The sequence below is a fragment of the Natrix helvetica genome (genome assembly GCF_964273705.1).
Source record: "Natrix helvetica genome assembly, chromosome: 2".
Taxonomy (NCBI): domain Eukaryota; kingdom Metazoa; phylum Chordata; class Lepidosauria; order Squamata; family Natricidae; genus Natrix; species Natrix helvetica.
In genome coordinates this window covers 288,640,508-288,663,828 of record NC_138552.1, presented here as the reverse complement: position 1 = coordinate 288,663,828, position 23,321 = coordinate 288,640,508, and the positions used below count along the sequence as shown (strand labels likewise).

Genomic DNA, 23,321 nt, shown 5'->3' with positions numbered 1-23,321 from the left:
CAGAGAGTAAGTCATCTGTGTAAACTCAGTGTGATGGATTCAGTTACAGGGGCATCCAAGAGACCTGAAAAACCAGGATAAGGACAAATTATCATGGAGAAAAATCTATACAAGTGGTTGCTAAGAGTCAAAAACAACTTAATGGCACATCATCATCAATCTAATAAAACCAACAAATAAGTGGAGGCTTATCATCCTCACCTAATACAGCTAAACACCAACCATCTGGGGATGACTTCTAAACAACTGGAAGTTTGTACAGGTAGTCCATGACTTACAATCACAATTTAGCCCAAACTTTCTATTGCTGAGTGAGACATTTATTGAGTTTTGCCCCATTGAATGATCTTTCTCACCACAGTTGTTAAGTGAATCATTGTAGTTGTTAAGTGACTAATTGAGGCCTTTGAACTATGGTGCTGGAGAAGACTCCTGCGAGTCCCTTGCACTGCAAGGCAATCCAGTCGGTCAGTCCTAGAGGAGAGCAACTCTGACTGCTCTTTAGAAGGCCAGATCCTGAAGATGAAACTCACATACTTTGGCCACCTAATGAGAAGGTAGGACTCCCTGGAGAAGAGCCTCATGCTGGGGAAGATGGAGGGCAAAAGAAGAAGGGGACGGCAGAGAATGAGGTGGCTGGATGGAGTCACCGAAGCAGTAGGCATAAGTTTAAATGGACTCCAGAAGACGGTAGAGGACAGGAGGGCCTGGAGCAATGTTGTCCATGTGGTCATGATGGATCGGATACGACTTCGCAACTAACAACAACAAAAGTGACTAAAATGGTTGTTAAATGCATGTGGCTTCCCCATTAACTTTGCTTGTCAGGTCACAAAAGGGATCACATCAGTGGTGGATTCCTACTGGTTCGGACCGGCTCAGCTGAACCAGTAGTGGTTTGGCGACCTGGGTCATTGGAACCGGCAGAGACCCAAGCCTGCCACGCCTCCGAATAGGTTCTCCGGACGCCACCATAGGCGCCATCTTATTTTTCAGTTCTGCGCATGCACAGAATAATTTTTATGCACTGTGCATGCACGCACAAGCACGCCCACAAGCAAACCGACAGTAGTGCCTGCCAGAACCCACCTCTGGATCACATGATCCAGGAGCACTGCAACCATCATAAATACATGCCAGTTGCCGAGTCTCTGAATTTTTGATCATGTGACCATGGGGTTGCTGCAATGGTCATAAGTGTGAAAAACAGTCGTAGGTCACTTTTCAGTGCTGTTGTAACTTACAACAGTCACTAAACACTGTTGCAAGTCGAGGACTACCTATATTGGATCCGATTCTGAGATGAAAATTCTTCAGGTTATTGTCTATGGAGATTCTCCATCATCCAGGTCATGGTTGATCCAAAAGTGCTTTCTTCAAGAGGCAACTGGTTTTTCTTCTCATCCAAGAAGCTTCTTCATCTCTGACTGGATGATGGGGAATAGAAGGATTTATACTCCTTGCAGACAGCTGGTCATTTGCATTATTTTAGAGTCGTTGAGGAGGTTTATCCTCATGTCTTCAGGGTCACCTGAGTAATGGTGACTGGAGGGGACTGGAGACTAAAACATATGAAGAACGGTTGCAGGAACTGGGTATGTTTAGCTTTAAGAGAAAGAAGGAATAGGGGAGACCTGATAGCATTGTTCCAATATCTCAGGGGTTGCCACAAAGAAGAGGGAGTCAGTCAAACTATTCTCCAAAGCACCTGAGGGCAGAACAAGAAGCAATGGGTGGAAACTAATCAAGGAGAGGAGCAACTTAGAACTGAGGAGAAATTTCCTGACAGTTAGAACAATTAATCAGTGGAACAGCTTGCCTCCAGAAGTTGTGAATGCCCCAACACTGGAAGTCTTTAAGAAGATGTTGGAATGGCCATTTGTCTGAAACGGTATAGGGTTTCCTGCCTAGGCAGGGGGTTGGACTAGAAGACCTCAAAGGTCCCTTCCAACTCTACTATTGTATTGTATTGTATTGTAATGCAAATGGGTGTGGAGCCTTCTTGGAACTGTTGAAAGGATTGTGTTGTAGACAGGAGATAGATGATGTTGTTTCCCTCCTCCTCTGTTGAGAGAGGGATGTTCAATTTTGACATAGATGGCCTCTTTGAGGTCCCTCTTTCAAACCATCGGTCCTCTCTGTCCAAAATGTGGACTTTGCTGTCTTCAAAAGAGTAGCCTTTGTCTTTTAAATGCAGATGGACTGCTGAATGTAGTCCTGATGGGTTTGTTCTCCCATGCTGTGCCATATGTTTATAAAGTGGTTGTTTGGTTTCCCCAATGTACAGGTAGTCCTCAACCTACGACCACAACTGAGCCCAAAATTTATGTTTCCAAAAGACAAAGATGATTAAGTAAATTTTGCCCCATTTTACAAGTTTTCTTGCCACATTTGCTAAGTGAATCACTGCAGTTGTTAAATTAGTAACACAGTTATTAAGTGAATCCGGTTTCCCCATTGGCTTTTCTCCTCAGGTTGCAAAAGGTGATCACATGACCTGAAGTTACTGCAACCGTCATAAATATGAGTCAGTTGGCAAGTGTCAAAATGTAAATCACATGACCATGAGGTTGCTGCAACGATCATGTGTGAAAAATGATCATAACATCTGCATAATTTTGTATTTATTTTGTCATGCTTATGTAGTGTATATTGGAGGTGATCCTTTGAGAGCTGTATGCAATGAAATTTCATTTTAATGTACGCCGATTAGTGTACATTCAAAGTGACAAAGTTAGTCTAGTCTAACTCACTTTTTTCAGTGATGTTGTAACTTTGAACGGTCACTAAATGAACTGTTGTTAAGTTGAGAACTACCTGTGCAGATCTGCACATGCCTCTCTGCATTGTACTGCATATATACCAAGTTGCTCAGTTTGTATCTGTTTTATCCTTGGGGTGAACAAGCTTTTGCCTTAGTCTATGGAGAGTCTGAGCCATCCAGGTTGTCCCAAAGGTGCTTTTTTTCAAGAGGCAATTGGACTGTCTGGTTTTTTTTTTCTTGAAGATGTTTCGCTTCTCATCCAAGAAGCTTCTCTAGCTCTGACTGAATGGTAGGGAATGGAAGGATTTATACTTGCAGACAGCTGGTCATTTGCATTCAATACAATACAATAGCAGAGTTGGGAGGGACCTTGGAGGTCTTCTAGTCCAACCCCCTGCCTAGGCAGGAAACCCTATACCGTTTCAGACAAATGGCTATCCAACATCTTCTTGAAGACTTCCAGTGTTGGGGCTTTCACAACTTCTGGAGGCAAGCTGTTCCTCTGATTAATTGTTCTATCAGGAAATTTCTCCTCAGTTCTAAGTTGCTTCTCTCCTTGATTAGTTTCCACCCATTGCTTCTTGTTCTACACTCAGGTGCCTTGGAGAATAGTTTGACTCCCTCTTCTTTGTGGCAACCCTTGAGATATTGGAAGACTGCTATCATGTCTCCCCTAGTCCTTCTTTCTATTAAACTAGACATACCCAGTTCCTGCAACCGTTCTTCATGTTTTAGTCTCCAGTCCCCTAATCCCCTAATCCTCTTTGTTGCTCTTCTCTGCACTCTTTCTAGAGTCTCCACATCTTTTTTACATCGTGGCGACCAAAACTGAATGCAGTATTCCAAGGGTGGCCTTACCAAGGCATTATAAAGTGGTATTAACACTTCACGTGATCTTGATTCTATCCCTCTGTTGATGCAGCCTAGAACTGTGTTGGCTTTTTTGGCAGCTGCTGCACACTGCTGGCTCATATTTAAATGGTTGTCCACTAGAACTCCAAGATCCCTCTCACAGTTACTACTGTTGAGCAAGGTACCACCTATACTGTACCTGTGCATTTCATTTTTGTTGCCTAAATGTAGAACCTTACTCTTTTCACCATTGAATTTCATTTTGTTAGATAGTGCCCAATGTTCAAGTTTGTCAAGATCCTTCTGTATCTTAAGCCTGTCTTCTGGAGTGTTGGCTATTCCATTCTTCTGCTTTTAGTGTATTTTTGGGTTTGACGTGTGCACGATTGTTACGTTGGCTTCAGTTTATTGATTTCAGCACTGCCCAAGCCCAGGTAGCTGCCAATATAAGGAAAGCAAATAAAAATATGTAATGGAATAAATTAATAAAGTGGCAAATCCAGACAACTGAAGCGCATGCAACAAATGCAACCTTAAGAACATTCTAGCAATTGGGAGGGAAGGGAGGGAAGGGAGGGGGCATTCCTACATCCGGGCATTGCAAGCTTTCCTTTTGCAACACACACGTGGATATAAACACGTGTTTTCTCTGTGTTTACGTTAACAAACTGCAACATTGAGGGAATTTTTTAAAAATGTTTTTTAAAGTTAAAAAATGTTTTTTTTAAATCCGGTGAGGCATTCGCTGAGTCTCATTTTTAAAGATACCGTTTGTTTTCCTCAACACGACTTTCTTTTACACGGAAAAGAGGCCTCCCGAGATGGGTTTTTTTTTTTGGGGGGGGGGTCAGCGTGTCCGCATTCTAATTTTCGTTTCCAATCGCCGCCTGACCTGAAATCTTATTGGCAGCCCTCGTTCTTTCGCAATGCATTATGGGAACATTCTTCTCTTTGGCGCCAAGGCGGCCCTTCACGTGATGCATTGTGGGCTTACTCAGCCTCCTCCTTTGTGCAACTCCTTATAAAAAGCCGGATCTTCTTCGCGCGCGCTTGTAACGGTTCGCGGCCCCCTGGAGGCTAACGGAAGTCCTCAGCCACGAGGCCGTTTTGAAATGAGGTGTTTTCTTTCAAGTAAAAAGCCCAAGAGGGTGACTTTAAAAAGCGCTGCGTCTAAGGTCGGCAAATATCGAACGGCGTCCCATAAACTGTTCGATAATAACTTTGGAAATAAATCTTTCGGGCGGGGGTGGGGGTGACAAAAACCTAGAGAGCTGCGCATGTGCCTTACAAAGGGCGGGAAGGCCGCACTCGCCTTAGCTCCCACCCTCGGGAGTGTGACGTCAACGGCGCGGAAGGATCCTTGCGCAGGGTAAGTAGAGCGCATGAGTGGACGGCCATTTTGTGGCTGCTGAGAGAGCCGAAGTGGGAGGAGGCGTCGCTGCTCTTGTCGTTGCCCGTTGGCCTCGCCCGCCTTTTTACCTCCTTTCGCTCCCTTTTTTCCCCCTTCGGTTGGATCGGATCGTTGCCGGTTTTTCTTTTTTTTAATTCCTCTTTTCTCCTCACCCCCGCTCCTTCTCGGGCTGCTTCCCGCCCTTGCTCCTCCGCCTCTTCTCTCACGCGCAGACCAACCCCAACCGCAGCCATTGCTGACCTCGCCATGTCTGGTGGCGGCGTGATCCGCGGCCCGGCCGGGAACAACGACTGCCGCATCTACGTGGGCAACCTGCCGCCGGACATCCGCACCAAGGACATCGAGGACGTCTTTTACAAGTACGGAGCCATTCGGGACATCGATCTCAAGAACCGTCGAGGCGGGCCGCCCTTCGCCTTCGTCGAGTTTGAGGACCCCAGGTCAGTGGACGGGACGGGACGCCGCGCGAGGGGGGGGGAAATCGCCCCGTGGGTGGCGGGGATCGCCGCCCGTGAAAGCCAGGCTAGGCCTGACGGACTTAAACCCCGCGCCCGGTGCTCCAGCTCCCATCATCCTCGCCTTAACACGTGTCGAGCGATCGAGGCGATGGGGGAAGGGCGGGACGAGGGAACTCGATCGCGGGAAAGCCCCTCCGTTTTGGGGCGTGGGAAGCCGTGTTGGAATATTGTGGGATAAAAACGTTTTGGAATAAAAGGCGCTGCCGTCCTGAGGATATCGGGAGGCTTCAACGGTTCCTGCCCTGTAATGAATGCCTGTGCATTCATAATAGACGGGTTGGGAAGAGGTGGCCAAACTCCTGGGGTGGTGAAGTGAAAAGGACGACGAGGGGAGACAGGATGGCAGTCTTCCAGTATCTCAGGGGTTGCCCCAAAGAAGGAGGAGTCAAGCTATTCTCCAAGGCGCCTGAGGGGTAGGAAAAGAAGCAGTGGAGGAAAACTCATCAAGGAGAGAAGCAACATAGAATTGAGGAGAAATTTCCTGACAGAACAGTTAATCAGTGATGATGATGATGATAATTTATTTCTGTGCACAACATACGTACAATGAGATTGGTTGAGCTCCCTCAGTGCACGCATCCCCCCCCCCAACATAATACAACACACAGTGGAGACAAGTCCCTAACCCAATAAATCATATTAACAAACACCCTGTGGAACAACTTGCCTCCAGAAGTTGTGGATGCTCCAACACTGGAAGTTTTTAAGAAGAGACTGGACAAGCATTTGTCTGAACTGGTATCAGGTTTCCTGCCTGAGTAGGGGTTTGGACTAGAATGAAACAGAAACAGAATAACAGAGTTGGAAGGGACCTTGGAGGTCTTCTAATCCAACCCCCTGCTCAGGCAGGAAACCCTACACCACTTCAGACAAATGCTTGTCCAGTCTCTTAAAAACTTCCAGTGTTGGAGTATCCACAACTTCTGGAGGCAAGTTGTTCCACTGGGTGTTTGTTAATAGACCTCCAGGGTCCCTTCCAACTCTCTTTTTCTGTTTCATTCCCATGCAAGTGGCACCTACTGCTGTTTCCTAGGTGTCTCTGCAGCCCAATCATGCCTGGTTTTTGTCCCGAGGAAGGTCAAACCTGTGGTCAGAACGTGGGAGGGTTCTTAATTGGAAAAATATTTATTGAAGAACAATTTTTTTCCCCAAAAGGCAATTAGACTTTGTTTTTCCTTGAAGATGTTAAGATGTTTTGTTTTTCGTCCAAGAAGCTACTTCCTTTTTCAAAAAGCTTCTTGAATGAAAGAAGCAAAACGTCTTCAAGGAAAAACAAAAGTCCAATTGCCTTTTGAGAAAAACATCTTTGGGACTACAACCATGACCTGGATGACTGACATCTCCCCTAAATATTTAACAGGATATACTTTGCAGGATTGGTCCTGCAAAAATTGAGAAAGAGGGATCAAATCCAAGAATGTTGATCTCTGGCCTGTTTAAGGTGAAGTGGAATCCACCAAGTTTTGGGAAAGTTTATTTGGAGTCCAAAGGCTTATTTCAAAACAGTGACATAACTTAATTTCTAGTTCTTGTAATGTTGCTTGCAGTTAGGCCACTTTAAAATACTTTATTTTGTAGTTAAGAGTGAAAGATGTTGCTAGATTTGGAATAGATATAAAATAAACACAAATTTAAGTTGAGCGTTGAGCCTACCTGTTTTTAAAGTTATACAGCCTTGCTTATTCTGAGGAGGCACTGCTTCCATGACTTAAGTGCCAACTACATTTTTATGAGTTCCAATCCATTATTTTGCAGTGAAGTTACCCATAGATTTATGCATTTGTTGCTATTAAGCCAGATTCTTAATTGACATTTGAATAACCATGTAGACTATTTTTTATCAAAAAAATTATTTTCTATTAACATTCAGAAGGGAAAAATGAAGACTAGTAAGAGAAAATAGAGAATATAGTAGTAATCTTCTATATTCACACTTACTGGGCAGGTAATATTGTAATTCACCTTTGCTCCCCAAAATGTATGCATTGAGATGCTTTCCCTCTTGGAATCTAAAATGTCTAAGGTTGTTTTGTATGTTACTTTATTGCTTCCCACTTTAAACAAACAGCATTGCTTTTTATACATAGGCTGAAAAGTAATGCCTTTCTTTGTACAGTTGTGCTACAATGTCAAGAGTGGAAGAACCTTAGTTGCTTATTTACAGAAAAAAATGTGTGCTTGTAATTCTGTTGGGACAAAGTCTTCTCTTATTTTTGTAGATTGAAGATAAAGGCCAACTTCCTGCTTGCAGTGTGTCCCTGGAGGGCCTGTGATGCAGCTGTCTTTCAGGAATCCTGGATCTAAGCTCTGTGTTTTTCTTTTTTTCTCTTCTTGCAGGGATGCAGAAGATGCAGTGTATGGACGGGATGGCTATGATTATGATGGGTACCGTCTACGGGTGGAGTTCCCTCGAAGTGGTCGGGGCACTGGCAGAGGAGGAGGAGGTGGTGGAGGTGGTGGGGCCCCAAGGGGCAGATATGGACCCCCATCGAGGCGTTCTGAGTACAGAGTGATAGTATCAGGTAAGCTTTTCCCCTTGGGCTAAAACAAATTTCTCAAGGTTCATTTTGGAAATGATTTGACTGGTTAAAATTGAATAAAATTGTTGGTGTATATTTATCTAAGCCAGTGGTTCTCAACCTGTAGGTCGGGATCCCTTTGGGGGTTGAACGACCCTTTCACAGGGGTCGCCTAAGACCATTGGAAAACACATATTTTTGAAAAAATACGGAAAACATAAAATTTTATGGTTGGGGGTCACCACAACATGAGGAACTGTATTAATGGGTCGCAGCATTAGGAAGATTGAGACCCACTGATCTAAGCCATCTTTCAGTTGTTTTCTGGGTATCTAATTAGTTCATGATTTGGCATCTTGAAAATCTGTACATTGTTCATCATTTGCCCCCAAAATGCTAGATCTGGTTTAATTGAGATAAGTCTGTTTGTTTTAAACAACTATAAATATGCTTTCAAAAGTTTATGTTCCTGTTGCACGTATGTGCTTCAAAACTACTAACAATGAAAAGCAATAAGAGAATCAAAATTTATGAAAGAATGTGCAGATAATTGAACATGTTTTATTTTTTTAACTGGTGAATTAACTGCATATCTAGACAAAGTGGAATGCTATAAAGAACAATCAAAAAGAGGGCTAAGCTAGCATTCTGACCCCAAAAATTCTACAACTCAAGGGCAGCCCACGAGAAAGCCCTTTTCTTTTACTTTGTGCTTTTCAGCCTTTGCTTGCACTGTAGTTGGAAGATAAAAAGAATGCTTTAATCACTGGATTTGGGAGACAGATAAGTTGATTTTGGAGGAGATGGTTAAAATATTTTATGTGAAATCCCTTTGGGCTTTCAGGATAAGCACCCACATGCTTTAAACTTAGTTGAGAAATATAGTCTACAGTTTAAGATAACATAATCCTGTAAGCAAGTACTCATTTGCATTCTGACTAGTTATAGATTTTGTAGACTCTTCAAAGCAGTTCTTAAATAGCATGCATTACCATAATCCTAGAACACTACATGGATGGAACTACAGAGCATGGGGTGCTTCAGGAGAACGGGGGAGACCCTAGGAGATCCAGCACAGACAATGTCCTTATACTCAGGAAATCCTAGAAATCCTCATCATCTCTGGAGGCTGCCTGCTCTTAAGATTTCGGCTCCATGTCTACTTGGATTGATAAAATCCTCAGCTTTTTTATAGCTTTTTCAGGCAGCCCCCTGAGACCAGAGGGAGTTCTCTTGGCAGCCGCAAAGAAGATGATAAATGAGGATCAAGTGCAAACAGGTTGCCAAGCAACCAGATTGTGAACACATGACCATGCGGTAGGGCATTTTGCAGCACTTGGATGTTCTTTACAGGCGGTTTTTTCAAACTTCGAGGAAACGGTCAAAAGTCAAAGACTACCTATAATTTGAAAGAATATATAGGTTTTAAACCATGATTAACATGTGAAATGACTAGTTTCCAGTGTGCACAGGAAGGACTAAGTTGAGGAATACCTGTATTTCACTAGCAATAACTTAACAACTGTCTCTCGTTCAGGACTGCCTCCCAGTGGAAGCTGGCAGGATTTAAAGGATCACATGCGTGAAGCAGGTGATGTATGTTATGCTGATGTTTTCCGAGATGGAACTGGTGTCGTGGAGTTTGTTCGGAAAGAAGACATGACCTACGCAGTGCGAAAACTGGATAACACTAAGTTTAGATCTCACGAGGTAGGTTTTTCCACTTAAATGTTTTAGCAAGAATTGGATTCAGAGGGTTGCATTTGGATGCAGTAAAACTGAAGGTAAGAAAGTGCAACTTTTCTGTTTATAGTATTTAAAAATGTAGAAAGGGCTAAGATGGGTATCATGCTTAAGTAATGTATGGAGAAGTAATGCAACTTTTCTTGTTTTTTTAAAAAAACCTTCAGTCTATCAGCATGCCTGCAAAAGACTGCTTAAAAACTTAGACCTTTCAATCGAAAGTTGTGTCTATTTGATAGGGAGAAACTGCCTACATCCGTGTTAAAGTTGATGGCCCAAGAAGCCCGAGTTACGGAAGATCTCGTTCTCGCAGCCGTAGTCGTAGCAGAAGCCGTAGCCGAAGCAACAGCAGAAGTCGCAGTTATTCCCCGAGACGAAGCAGAGGATCTCCACGCTACTCTCCCCGTCATAGCAGATCACGTTCTCGTACATAAATGATCTTTAATAGTGCTCCTTTTTGTAGAATTTCTCCATGTTGTATGCAGGTTTCTTTTGCCCATAAATAGTCAATTCTTTTAGGGGGGGGAACAGAACTGAAACTGTTTTACTGAAAATTGGCTAAAGTGTTGAATTGCAGTTTTGTATGATATCCCTAGTGAGTATTTGTTCTTTAACATCAACATTCCCTTGCATCTTTCATAAATTGTATTTTAACATGTCCTAGTCAGGGTTCTTTCTAGCTAGTTTGCTACCCATTCTCTTCCAACTGTGATATTGCTGTATTAAAAATGTCTTTGTTCAGCTATGGTTTATACAAGCTTGGGATGTTGGGGGGTTTAAATTGTCTCTTTTGGGGGAGCTTACATTTTTATCTTGCCTTTTCATGTGTCTTTCTGTAGACATATCTGAAGAGATGGATTAAGAATGCTTTGGATTAAAGGATTGTGGAGCACATGTCAATCATTTTAGGATTGTCAAAAGGAGGATTGAGGAGGATCAGATCAAAAATGGAGGCAATGGTATGACTCCAAGTGCTATTGTCACAGATTAAATTGGCAGTATTGACCTTATACAGAGAGAATAGTGAAATAGGCACGCCTGTTCTCTATTGTTCCACTCATTTTCTAGTCAGTTGAAGTTTTCTGACTACCATCATGACAATTGTGGCTTAGCTGGATCCATGAGGGGGTGAGGGATCTACTGTGTCGGTTGATTATAGATGTTGCCCGTTTTTATCCTTGTAACATGCAGGTTTTTCAGACATGGAAGTATAATCTCAATACTGCTAAAATCTGCATGTCCTCTGTGTGACTGATAGAGCATTTTGCTGTTTCATCTTAAAAGTAATGGAATGGAAGCTGTGGGGGTGGGGGGAGCACACTGGGGATTTCTTTCCCTCTTCCCCTGCAAGATAAATCAGAAACTGACTCTGATAACTTCAGTTAATCTTGTCACTTCTAAACTGAGTATAATGAGCTTTTAGTTTAGGCCTGGATAGTTCTAGCAGCAGGATTTGGCAACCTCGTAGCATTTTTTTTTTCAACCACAAAACCTGTAATGCACATATAGTAATTGAAATGTTGAAATTATCAGTTATCCTTTGTAAATATTAGAATGTTTCTTCCAAATGATTAACTGCTAAAATTTGAGCTTCACAATACAAAAGTTTGTCTTGGGGAACTGATAGTTATCAATGCCTGTTTTTATTATTCAGCGGCAGACATAACTGATCATTCCCCAGAATCCTATTTTTCATTACGGTATCTAACTTTTTGCCTCCTCTTTTTTGGTTTTGCTGGTTATAAAGGTTTGGATTGGAGAGGGCTCACTGGATCCCAATCCTTGGAGCTGGATCATTGGATTCAAATCATAATGTGGATAGGATAGGGAGGATCAATTTCAAGGATTCATGGAGCGGGATCAGATTACCAGGAACATAGGAGTGGATTCCTGCCCCAACCAAACCGCACTCGTATGGAGTTTTATTCAACTCAATTGGCTATTCCAAAGATTTTTTTTTTCCTATTTTTGATGATTGGAGCCCATCCATAAGATGCACGATGGAATGTTCTTTTTTTTTTTGTAAAAGGAGCAAAGCAAGGACCTGGAGAGGTACGCTGGAGCATTCTCCTTGGAAGGATTCAGCACAAATAGATGGTAAATGTTAAAGGGGAAAAAAAGGGGCGGGGTTGTTTATAAATGTTAAACCAATAAGTCATTTACCTAAATTTAACAACTCAAAGAAATTGGAATCTTTTAAGATTAAGTAGGCTATTCAATTGGCTATTGCCTTTTTCTTTTTGACAAATAAAATTTTATAAAAAAGTGCATGGTGGTTTTGTTGTATTGAATAATGCCCATATATGTTGCTCTTCTGCTATGATGAATTCCCTGGTTAAGTTCCTGGCCTGGTAATTGACGGGCTTCATCTTGTGCTCTGTGGCCCATTCATAAGCATTGGAGCACTGATAAGTAGCCTGGGCACAAATAAACCCTGATGGAAAGGGGTTGAGAACAAAGATAATAAACATCCTGGGGCTTACATGGTCAGGCACATGGAAGGAAATACTTGGCTGCTCTAGCAGGATGCATAGCCAAGGGTTCATGCAACTTGGTCACCGCAGAACGTGGATGATAAAGGTAAGTGCTACAGAATTCTGTATCAAGTAGGACTGGTCGATAAAACAGCTGCTTTAGCTTCACCTGGATAATCCTTGATGTTTAACAGTAGTTAACATCTGTAACACAATTAACATTCTTGCAGAGATTTTAAAGTCTGTTAACGGTTGGCACCTGATTAAAAATTAATGGAATTTCCTAAGGGGTTATTGAAAATATTTGCTAAGGGGTTATTGAAAATATTTGCTCAGGGTCCATGCTCTTAGCAAGCCCTGGCTTCCATCGGTGCCACATTAGTAAACCCCATCTGTGTTTTTATTAAAAAAAAAAAAAACTCCAACTGTAGCATGGAAATGGTTTTCTATTGCTGCTTTTCTAATACAATTTACAACTCTAGTTTTCCCAGACTGCCTAGAGTTACTGGGAATCAGGTAGCATATAAGTCGAATACAGTGGTACCTTGGTACTCATCGTTAATTGGTTCCGGGAGGCGTGATGAGTGCCAAACAAATTTTCCCCATAAAGAAATAATGTAGTGAGTCACAAGGCACCTCACACCAAAAGGTTCTCGCTTGTGCGTTGGGCATCAAATGAGTACCAGGACAAATTTTTCATGTCAAAATGTGTTCAGTGCCAAAAATTGGGATGAGTCTCAAAGCAATTGAGGTACCACAGTAAATTATCTCCTATCAAAGATCTTAGCAAGCTGGATGAACTTCGCTTCCAACCACAAAAAACACCATGGTGTAAAATAGTCTAGGATTCGTTATGCATCTGCGGAAACAAGGATGTGGATCTCGACATGCTTCTTAAAGGTACGATAGAATTGATTTTGCACTTGCATAAATCATTTCAGGGTCATGCTGTTTTGATCTGCCCTATATTAGATATTGAGGCTATCTCTAGATTCTTCTAAAAAAAGAAAAATAACAGTCCTTACAATAACGGTGTTAAAGCCACCAACTGGAAAAAGTATTGGTCAGTTGACAAGCATTTAAGTCCAGGATTTGGCGGGGGGGGGGGGAATAAGCAGTTGATTCTAACTATACATATAAAGATAGTCCTGGACTTAGAACCATTTGTTTAGTGACCAAAGTTAAAATGGCACTGAAAAAGGTGACTAGGCCTCCAACATATTGACCATTACATTGTTTTTTATGGTCACATGATAAAAATTAAGGAGCTTGGTAACCGGCATATATTTGCTGTGCCCAGGTCATAACGATCACAACATGCAACTTTCCCAACCAGCTTCCGACAAAAGTCATGGAGGAAGTGAGATTCATTTAACAAATGCTGTGATTTTGCTTAACCATGGCAGGAACTGTCATAAAAGTTGGCCGCAATCACTTCTCCTAATTGTAAGTGGACCTTACATTTCAGATTCTAGTTACATGAGGATCATCAGATACTGGTCAAGGTTGGTTACTGTTGAACTACTAGCTGTTTTAAAAGGGAAGAAAGACTAAAAACACCTCAAAATAAAGAGAATGGAAGCAAGATATTTGAAGTGTTAAAAGTATTGACTGAGTCCTTAGGCAAATCCAAAATACTTTAGGATGACACTAAATTCTTCAGCTCTTGATATATTATTTTCCCTATTAGGTTTTCTGTTTAATGATTATCGCTGTCATATCACTGAACAGTCACTAAAAGAGGCAGTTGCTTTTTTGGCATAATTTTATCAATGTGGCAGTTGTTAAAGGAGGACTTTACTGAAAGAATCATGTCTTCCCGGGAACATTACTTGAAATGTTGATAGCTTCAAATTTCTCATATAAATCGCTTGCTTTACACTCTTAAATTTCCACACAAAATTTGAAAATGAACCTTCGAGTAACTGCTGCGGAAAAAGGCTACAGAGCTGAATAGCATTCTAGGGAAAAGATCTCTTGCTTGTTTACTGAAGGTTAAAAAAGTACAATAACCGAGATCAGCCCTTAGAGGTAGCAGGGGAAAGTTGGGAAATCAAACCTGTAATTAGATTGTGATTTGTTTTTGTAAACACCTGATTCCGTAGCTTCAGGCTAAAGGTTTTCAGCCTATATAAGCTCTGGGCTGACGCTCTTAATGACAGCTTTGTGTAATTGCCCTGTGGTCACATTACTAAGTTTGGTGGTGGTTTCCCCCCCCCTCCTTTTTTTGTATATGCACCTGTGCAATGGAAAAATAGGACTTTTGAGGGCAAGTAATTTCTAGACCAGGCTTGTCCTACCTGTGGCCCAAGGGCTGCGTACAGTCCTGGGCAGCTAATAATGCGGCCCCAGAAGACTGTTAAAATATATACTGAACTTTGTTATTTATATACATTGAATAATATATTTGATATGTGGGCCAAGACGCTTCCTCTTCACTCGGTGTGTCCCAGGCAAGGCACCCATGCTCTAAAGCAGGAGTGTCAAACTCATGTCGTCACGGCAGCATCACGTGATGTCACCTGGATTTTTTTACTCTGCTAAAGCGGGCATGGGCGTGGCCAGCACGTGACGCCTGCGGGCCAGGAGTTTGACAGCCTGGATCTAGACTAACCTAGCTTAGAATATGGAGCACTGTTGGGGAGATAAATGTTTTCCTTTTATTCTTTTTAAATTATATATTGCCTAGATCAAAAGATTGTGAAGTCTTGGAGGCAGCATGGAGAATTCTTGTGCTGTAGCTTTTAATTTAACAATGGAGGATAATTATCAAATAAACCTGCTTCATTGCAGAGTCACTTGTCAATGAGATGGGCAGCATAGAAATTTATTAAATAAATAGGAATATGGGCCAGTGGTGGTTTCCTACCGGTTCAGACCAGTTTAACCAAACCAGTAGTGGCTTGGTGGTCTAGGTTGCTGGAACCGGCAGCAACCCAGGCCAACCACGCCCCCGAACCGGTTCTCTGGGCAATGCCATAGGCGTCGCCATCTTGGGTTTTTTTTGCTTCTGCACATGCACAGAACATTTTTTTTTGCGCTGCGCATGCACACATGAAGCACACCCAGGAGCAAACCGACAGTAGTGCCTGCTGGAACCCACCCCTGATATGGATCTCTAATAAAGTGTGTTAAATGGCTTAACGTGCCTTGCAGGGGAAAATGTTTCGGGCCTCAAATGACAAATTAGAAAGACCTGGTTTTAGGAAAAACAATTTCCCCAGTTCTGGGCTCAATTTTATAATATTCTATGGTGCTAAAATGAAGGAAGAAGATAGTTGGCAAAAGTTTTTGTCTAATTTGATCTGGGAGGAAAAAAAATCTGCAAACTCTGACTTACATTGAACCTGACTAATTTGTTTTTTAAAAGGCATTAAAATTGCTATAGGCATTCCTAAAATATATCAAGAAAAAAGTGCATATCTATGCCCCTTGCTCCTGAGATAACCAGCAAAATAACTGGTCTTGAACAGACAGTAAATTTATCTGAATCGGGTAAAATCTAAAGTTTTGCCTTTAGAAAAAAATGTTTGAAACTTTTTCCTTTTGATAACAGTCCCCAGGTAACATCACAGTGGATGGCAAGATTATTTTTACTGTACGTATATCAAAATCAATTGAAAAGTTGCCTATTTACTGCTTTCCAATTGTTTGATAAATTGGAAAATTATTCTAGTCTGATTTAAGTTCGCATACTTGTCACTATCCAGATTCTGCCCTTGCTTGAGTTAGGAAATATAGTATATTTGGGAGGGGAGGATATTTTAAAAAACAATAGGATATATGTTGCTGACTTGTCAGGTGATGGGGCTTTGTCCCTTCTTTCAACTATTTGTAATAATACTTATGTTTCCAGGACATTACTGGCATTTTATTCATTGCTTCAGCCTTGTATCAACAGGGAATAAGCAGTGTTATTGTTTTCTTATCGCATGGTAGCTACGTGGAATAACCATAGATGGCTGTCTCATTTCTCTAGCTGTTTCCCCTTCCCATCCAGCCACTGGAACAGAGAAAGCAAGAAAGTCCTGATTAAAGAAATGGGCAAGAAAAACAAGAACGCAAGTTGGAAATTCTCAAACCTGTTTAAAGAGAAATTTTCCAGCCTGTATATTGCTTGCTAGTAAACATTTCTATGCATTCCCTTTAATTGCTGGGGTTGGTTCCATGTTAGCTGAATATTCATACAACTTTGCTGATTTTCCTTGCTATCCTTTCAATGCGGTGCAGCTGATGTAAAACAAGGATCCCTGAACTGGGAATTGCGGGTATTAGAATCTCCTGTTTATAAGCAAAACTGCATTTCATGTTTTCCTTTTTTCTTAACTGCGATCATTAGATACTATGATCATTAGATTATAGGGTCATGTTGAGGGTAACTAAGGATCTATAAAGCGCATATCCATGTGTGTGTGTGTGTGTCTGTGTGTATGCATGCATGCATATGGCTGAAATGTACATTAGAACAATCTCTTTTCAAATCATTTGCCGTATAAAATGTGAACTGACAGAAAAGGGAGTGATGGGTAAATCGCTATAGTATGGGAGGCTATAGCGAATATTTCTCAGATTCTGCTTCAGATATTGTGGAAAGAGCTTCCCGTGGTTTATTTCTGCTATGCACCAGTATCTGTAATCCTCTGGATTGCCTTAGATCTGTCTTGCCTTGCCTATTGGAGATTTCCTGACCGTCTTTGCAATGCTCCTTTATCTCTGAAGGATTGGTTACCTTCAGTCTTTGGGGTTGTGGTGCATTATATGAATGCAGTCCTGAATTATCCAAACTGGACGTTGAAACTTTTTAGCAGAAGTGGTTTTTTCTATCACATCACAAATACATTTATCGAGATGTCTAGAAGAAAATCGACTAAACAGTTCAATTAAAGTATCTGGATTAGATGTGTTCAACAGACAAGGTGTAACCCTAAAATGGGGGGGATCAGAATTTAGTAATTTTTGTTGTGATTCATAGCATGTGAAATAGATGGGCAGGCTAGGCTTACATGGACTTCTGGACGCCTGTTGTTAATATGTTTAACCTGCTGTTTTTTTCCTCTCCCCCCCCCCCTCCCCGCCATGTTACCGTTCAGAAAACTTTGAAAATAACCAGGAAAACCAGGAAATGAAAGCTGAGCTCCCTGGCTCCCCTTAGGTTGCATATCATTCCTCTTAACTGATGACTGGTGCATGCATGGAGACGTGGACTTCTGCTAGTGGATGATTTGCACTTGGAGCCTTGACTGTCCAAAAGACAAACCTTCCGCCTTTACATTCCCTTGCAGAACGGTTCACCCGTGCAGGAGGAGGAGGAGGAGTCCAGTTTTGATTGGTGGGAAATATTAGGGTAACATTTCTGCAGCAATACTTCCATCGTGTTTTCAAGAGCCCATCTCCTCCCAAGGGGAGGTTGTGTAGGCATTGCAATAGTTAAAAGGACTGTAACTCTTGGCCTTTGCTGGACAGAGGATGCCGTTGGGGGCCTCGGCTGTGGTAATGAATATCTTGAAATAGCAATAGCACTTAGACCTATATACCGCTTCGTAGTGCTTTTACAGCCCTCTCTAAATGGTTTAGAGAGTCAGCATTTTGCCCCCAACAATCTGGGTCCTCTTTTTACCAATCTCAGAAGGATGGAAGGCTGAACCAAGCTTGAGCTGGTCAGGATCGAACTCCTCACAGTGGGCAGAGTTAGACTGCAATAGCATTTATATACCACTTTCCAGTGCTTTCCAGCCCTCTCCAGTGGTTTACAGATTCCGCATCTTGCCCCCAACAATCTGGGTCCTCATTTTACCAACCTCTGAAGGATGGAAGGCTGAGTCAAGCTTGAGCCGGTCAGGATTGAACTCCTAGCGGTGGGCAGAGTTAGACTGCAATAGCACTAGCACTTAGACTTATATACTGCTTCACAGTACTTTTACATCCCTCTCGAAGCGGTTTACGGAGTCAGCCTATTGGCCCCAACAATCTGGGTCCTCATTTGATTGACCTCGGAAGGATGGAAGGCTGAGTCTGATGAGATACGAACTGATGAACTGCAGCTAGCAGTCAGCTGAAGTAACCTGCAGTACTGCACTCTAACCACTGTGCCACCTCGGCTCTTAACTGCAGTTCCCCTCAATGTCTGTAGAGAAAGACATGATGTGGTTGTGGTTGGTAGCTTGCTTTGTGGGTCAGGCTAGGATGATCTACAGGCCAGGTGCCCATCAACATAAGCTCTAAATACACTGATACCGTAATGGGCTGCGCACATCTCTACTAATAGCGCCTAGCAACTGTTCAAACCATTAGCCTGATGCGCAGCTCTGCTCAACATCTGGAGAGCATTAAATCCCAGTGGAATGAGGGAGGTATGTGCCAGTGGCAAGCTCTGCTGGAATCCATCGGCCTTCACCGTCCATTTAAGGTAAAGTCTACTTGGAGTTTGAATAGCCTTGGGGGGGGGGGAACGAGCAAGTTTGTTGCTCATTTCTGCCCTCCCCAGCCCCCAGGAGCACTCTGGAAGCCTCCTAAAGGCTATGCACAGCCATTTTTGGAGAGGGGGCGGGGTTTCAGGAGGCCAAAAATACTGTATTCAGTGTATAAGATTCACCCAGATTTTCACCCTCTTGAGGGAAAAAGGTGTCTCTTATACTCAGAAAAATACAGTAAGTTTGTAGAGAAAATGCTAGTACCGAGGGGGAGGGGGGTGGGAAGAGACAAGTCCCCTGGTTTGCTTTTGGTGAATGGTCTTAAGGCTTGAATCAGAGGATTCTTTTTTGTATATAAACATGCCTTTTGATAATTTTTGTAGGAGTCCCGTGACAGGGTCTTGAAATTCCAGCTTTGCCCAGAAATGGCCTGTCTCTATCTGTGAGAATTTTCCACTCTGCAAAGCTTATATTCCCTCTTCCCTTCTATCGCGCTCTCGTCTGTTCTCCAGAAAATTGGAAAATGTGGTACACCAAATCTGACGGCGTCCCAAAGGATCTACAAGAAATGGATGAAGTTGGGGCTCCAGACACCAAACTCCAAGACTAGTTCAAATGGTTTATTTCCGTTACAGTAAATGGTTTATGTTCTGTGTAGATCACGTCCTACATGCTTAATGGCTTTTAAATATATGGTATTCTTAAAATACTTTAATATAAGGTCATGGTGGTGCCCCAATCTTCTTACAAGGAACACTGCTGCCTTTTTAAGGAACCTAATTTCACTTTTTTTATTTTTCCTTTTTGGGATATAAACTACTTAAGAGAGAAAGGCATTTTCTGACCAGTGAGGTCAGACTTATTCTTGTTTTGCTTTTTGAGGTCTAGCACTCCAGTTTGAGCAATGCCTTCGAAAAATCTTATCACCCATTGTATTTTTTTCCCCTTAACGTTTGGATTTTAGAACACCTGAAAAGCAGAGGTGGGAAAATACAGAGGGTGGGATGTAATTTGGCTGCGAAGTCGGGATGCAGCCTTGCATAGTTAAGATACGGAAAACATCCAGTTTTTTGCATAGTTTGTTGGACTCAGTTTTAACAGTTTCTGAATTTTAGTAGTTCTTCTAGTTGATTGGAGACCTGTACTAGAATAGAATAATCACTGTACGCATGTGTCTAAGCCCGTGATGGCAAACCTATGGCATACGTGCCAGAGGTGGTATGCAGAGTCCTCTATGGGGACATGCGAGCCGTTGCCAGCTGCTCTCCTGGTTTCTGGCACTGGCCAGCTGGTCTTTGTGGGTGCCGGAGCACCAGAAAACGCTCTAAAAACAGCCCCCAAAACAGCCGTTTTGGGGGCTTTTTCAGGCTGTTTTTCGGTGCTCAGAAACCCGCAATGAGCAGCTTAAAAACAGCCTAAAAACAGGCATGCGGACTCCAGCCAACGTGTCTTCGGGTTTCTGGTACTCCGGCACATATACGCACATTCCAGTTTTGGCACTCAGTGCCAAAAAGGTTCACCATCACTGGTCTAGGCCTTCTAAAAAAATACCATTTGAAGGAGGTTTTTACTGGATCCTCCCTACTGTATTAAGGTTTAAGCTTGATATTTTTCTTAAATCTTTTTTCCCCGCCTACAACTTTGATTGAGACCTAGAGAAATCACCTGTTTCCTTTTCCTGATTCTTTGACATCCTCACTTAAACATTTCCCTTTAATGTGCAGCTTGAATGATTGACAAGTCTTTTTGCACAGGTTTTTGAGCCGAGGTGTTTGACAGCAGAACATGTACAAAATGGCTTGTCTTTTTATACATGGAAGAGAAATCTGAGCAAAATAGATGGGCGCCTGCCCACAAAATTGAGAGCAGCGTATCTAGTATGATATGGGTGGAAACTAATCAAGGAGAGAAGCAACTTAGAAACTGAGGAGAAATTTCCTGACAGAACAATTAATCAGTGGAACAGAAGTTGCCTCCAGAAGTTGTGAATGCCCCAACACTTGGAAGTCTTTAAGAAGATGTTGGATAGCCATCTGTCTGAAACGGTATAGGACCGTGATGGTGAACCTATGGCACACGTGCCACAGATGGCACGTGGAGCCATTTGTCAGCGCATGTGCACCTTGGCCAGCTGACTTCGGCCTTCTTTTGAGGCTATTTTTCGCCCTCCGGAGGCTTCAGGAGCTTCCCTGAAGCCTCCGGAGCGTGAAAAACCGGCCCTACGAGCAAACCAGAAGTCCGTTCTCGAATGTCTGGTTTGCCCGTAGGGCTGGTTTTTCACGCTCGGGATGCTTCAGGGAAGCTCCTGAAGCCACGGGGGGGTGGTGGAGACTGTTTTCGCCCTCTCCAGACTCCTATAAAGCCTCTGGAGCCTGGGAAGGGTGAAAAAAGCATGCCAAAAATGGAGGGGAACGCTGGGGTCGTGCACATAGCATTATGGGTGTGGCATGCCCGCACACGACCTCCCTGCGCTCTCCCCCCCCCCCCCCCCGCTTTTGGCACGCGAGCCAAAAAAGGTTCGCCATCACTAGTATAGGGTTTCCTGCCTAGGTAGGGGGTTGGACTAGAAGACCTCCAAGGTCCCTTCCAACTCTGCTATTGTATTATTGTATTGTACTATTGTATATACTGGAATTGGAAATAAGCCAATATTAGTTCCTCTATTATCTTTAGCCTGGCCAATCTGTAAATTAAATTGCAAAAGGCTACTAAAAAGGGTCTCAAGTAGCGTCAATAAAGAAGAGGTTTGTTTAGAATTATCGTGCCTGGTTTGTGCTATGTTTTTTTAAACTTCCATGGTACAAATCTTAATGTATCCACTACAGAATCATGGCATTTCAAAATTGCTTTACTGTAGAAGGTGATTCTGCTGCTGCTTTTAACCAGCATAAGTTTGTATCATCAAGACGAAGGCACATTTTTTGTGTGACTTTCAAAATCAGCGTGCAAGAGATTATTTTAAACCTCCACAAATTCAAAAGAGAACGGATTCACAAAAGTACCTTCCCACCCAGTTTTCAGGCCTGGAATAAGCCCTGCTGTGCCGCTAATATACACTGCATCTTTAGAGATTTTGATTGTTAAGCCTCATGGCTGAAATGCATAAATAAAATTGCCGTTTTATTACGGCATAAGTGCAATTTGAACTTTCTCCACCCTTGTCTTTTGTGTGTTTCTTTCCCTCTGTAATTTTCAGGCCATTCATAGAATTGGTGCTATGAATCATACTAACCTGTCCTACAGAATTGAGTTGGTGAATTTTAACTGGAGAGGCTGTGCCAGCAGGAAGCCAATTCCCAGTAGGAGTTTTGAGAGTTTTCTATTAGGATTGGGGGGGGGGGGTGTCTAACCTTGGCAGCTTTTAAAACCTGTGGACTTCAGCTCCCAGAATTCCCCAGCCAGCATGATTGTCTGGAGGGGGACCACGGGACCCTGCAACCATCATAAATACGAGACAGATGCCAAGGGTCTAAATTTGCATTCCCTGTGATCACGGGGTATGCAACAACGGCCTTGTGCAAAAATTTGTCATCGCTTTTTTCAGTGCCGCTGTAACTAAATGAATGGTTGCAAGTTGAGGAATACATCCATTCTTTCCCCTTGGAAAACTGGGAAGCCCACCCCCTTCAGGGTAATAATTCTTCAATAAGTAATTAGGTGGGAGGTTGGAGTGTCGCTCAGTAGCTAAAACAGAAACTGCTTGAAGAAATGTCCAGGCTTCTGATACTGCCTAGTAGCACAATTCACGGAATTAGAGCTAACGCTAAGCTCCTAAAATGATGTGAAATGGCTGTCAGCCAGAATAAACAATATTGGGTTAAAAGTCAGTGGTGGGATTCAATCGGTTTGGTGAGCGTGCATGTAGCGCATTTGAAAAGAGCTCAAAAACGTAGCTACTGCAGCCCCGGGGAGTAAAACAGCTGAGACGCGGGAATCCGCTCTGCCACGACTATCAGATGCGCTTCAAATAAAGGAAATATAGGTCAGTATAGCGTAGGCGAGCCCACCTAATCAACCTGTTCGCTCTCAGCTGATCGTCAGAGCTACCGGTTCACCCGAACTGGCTGAATCTACCCTTGGAATGTGAAGTAGTATAATATTAATTTGTTGAAAAAGCCATAACTGATTGGGGTCATATACCAAAGACATCAACCAGATACAACTTGAGAACAGGCTGGTGGTGGCATATAAGGTAAAAGTAAAGGTTACCCTCACACATATATGCTAGTCGTTCCTGAGTCTTAAGGGGTGGTGCTCATCTCCATTTCAAAGCCGAAGAGCCAGCGCTGTCTGAAGACGTCTCCATGGTCATGTGGCTGGTATGACTAAATGCTGAAGACACACGGAACGCTGTTACCTTCCCACCAAAGGTGGTTCTACTTGCATTTTTACATGCTTTCGAACTGCTAAGCTGGGACAAGTAATGGGAGCTCACTCCATTACGGGGCGCTAGGGATTTGAACTGCCGGCCTTTCTGGTCGACAAGCTCCACGTCTTAGCCACTGAGCTACCGCGTAGAAGTACTCTACACCTTGACAATTCTGGACATTCTGTTATTGCGCAATAACGGAATCGGTGAGATGTTAGGTCCAAGTTCATCTTGAGCACCAGCGGCTGCCATTCCTAGATT

At 42.8% G+C, this 23,321-nt stretch overlaps 1 protein-coding gene across 4 annotated transcripts; it reads left to right on the top strand.

The window, feature by feature from the left end:
* The first annotated feature begins 4,990 nt into the window (after positions 1–4,990).
* SRSF1 (serine and arginine rich splicing factor 1) lies at positions 4,991–12,075 on the top strand. Of its 4 annotated transcripts, XR_014174734.1 has the most exons (6): positions 4,994–5,467; positions 7,883–8,067; positions 9,602–9,774; positions 10,047–10,233; positions 10,647–10,766; positions 11,555–12,075. XR_014174734.1 is itself a non-coding variant. In XM_081945350.1 (5 exons), the coding sequence occupies exons 1-5, from the start codon at positions 5,274–5,276 to the stop codon at positions 10,667–10,669; spliced, it is 762 nt and encodes a 253-aa protein (XP_081801476.1). In that variant the 5' UTR covers positions 4,992–5,273; the 3' UTR covers positions 10,670–12,075. The 4 variants fall into 4 exon arrangements, 2 of the variants coding, with proteins under 2 accessions (XP_081801477.1, XP_081801476.1); XR_014174733.1 differs by lacking the exon at positions 10,047–10,233 and having other exon boundaries at positions 4,992–5,467; XM_081945350.1 differs by having other exon boundaries at positions 4,992–5,467; positions 10,647–12,075.
* The last annotated feature ends 11,246 nt before the right edge of the window (positions 12,076–23,321 follow it).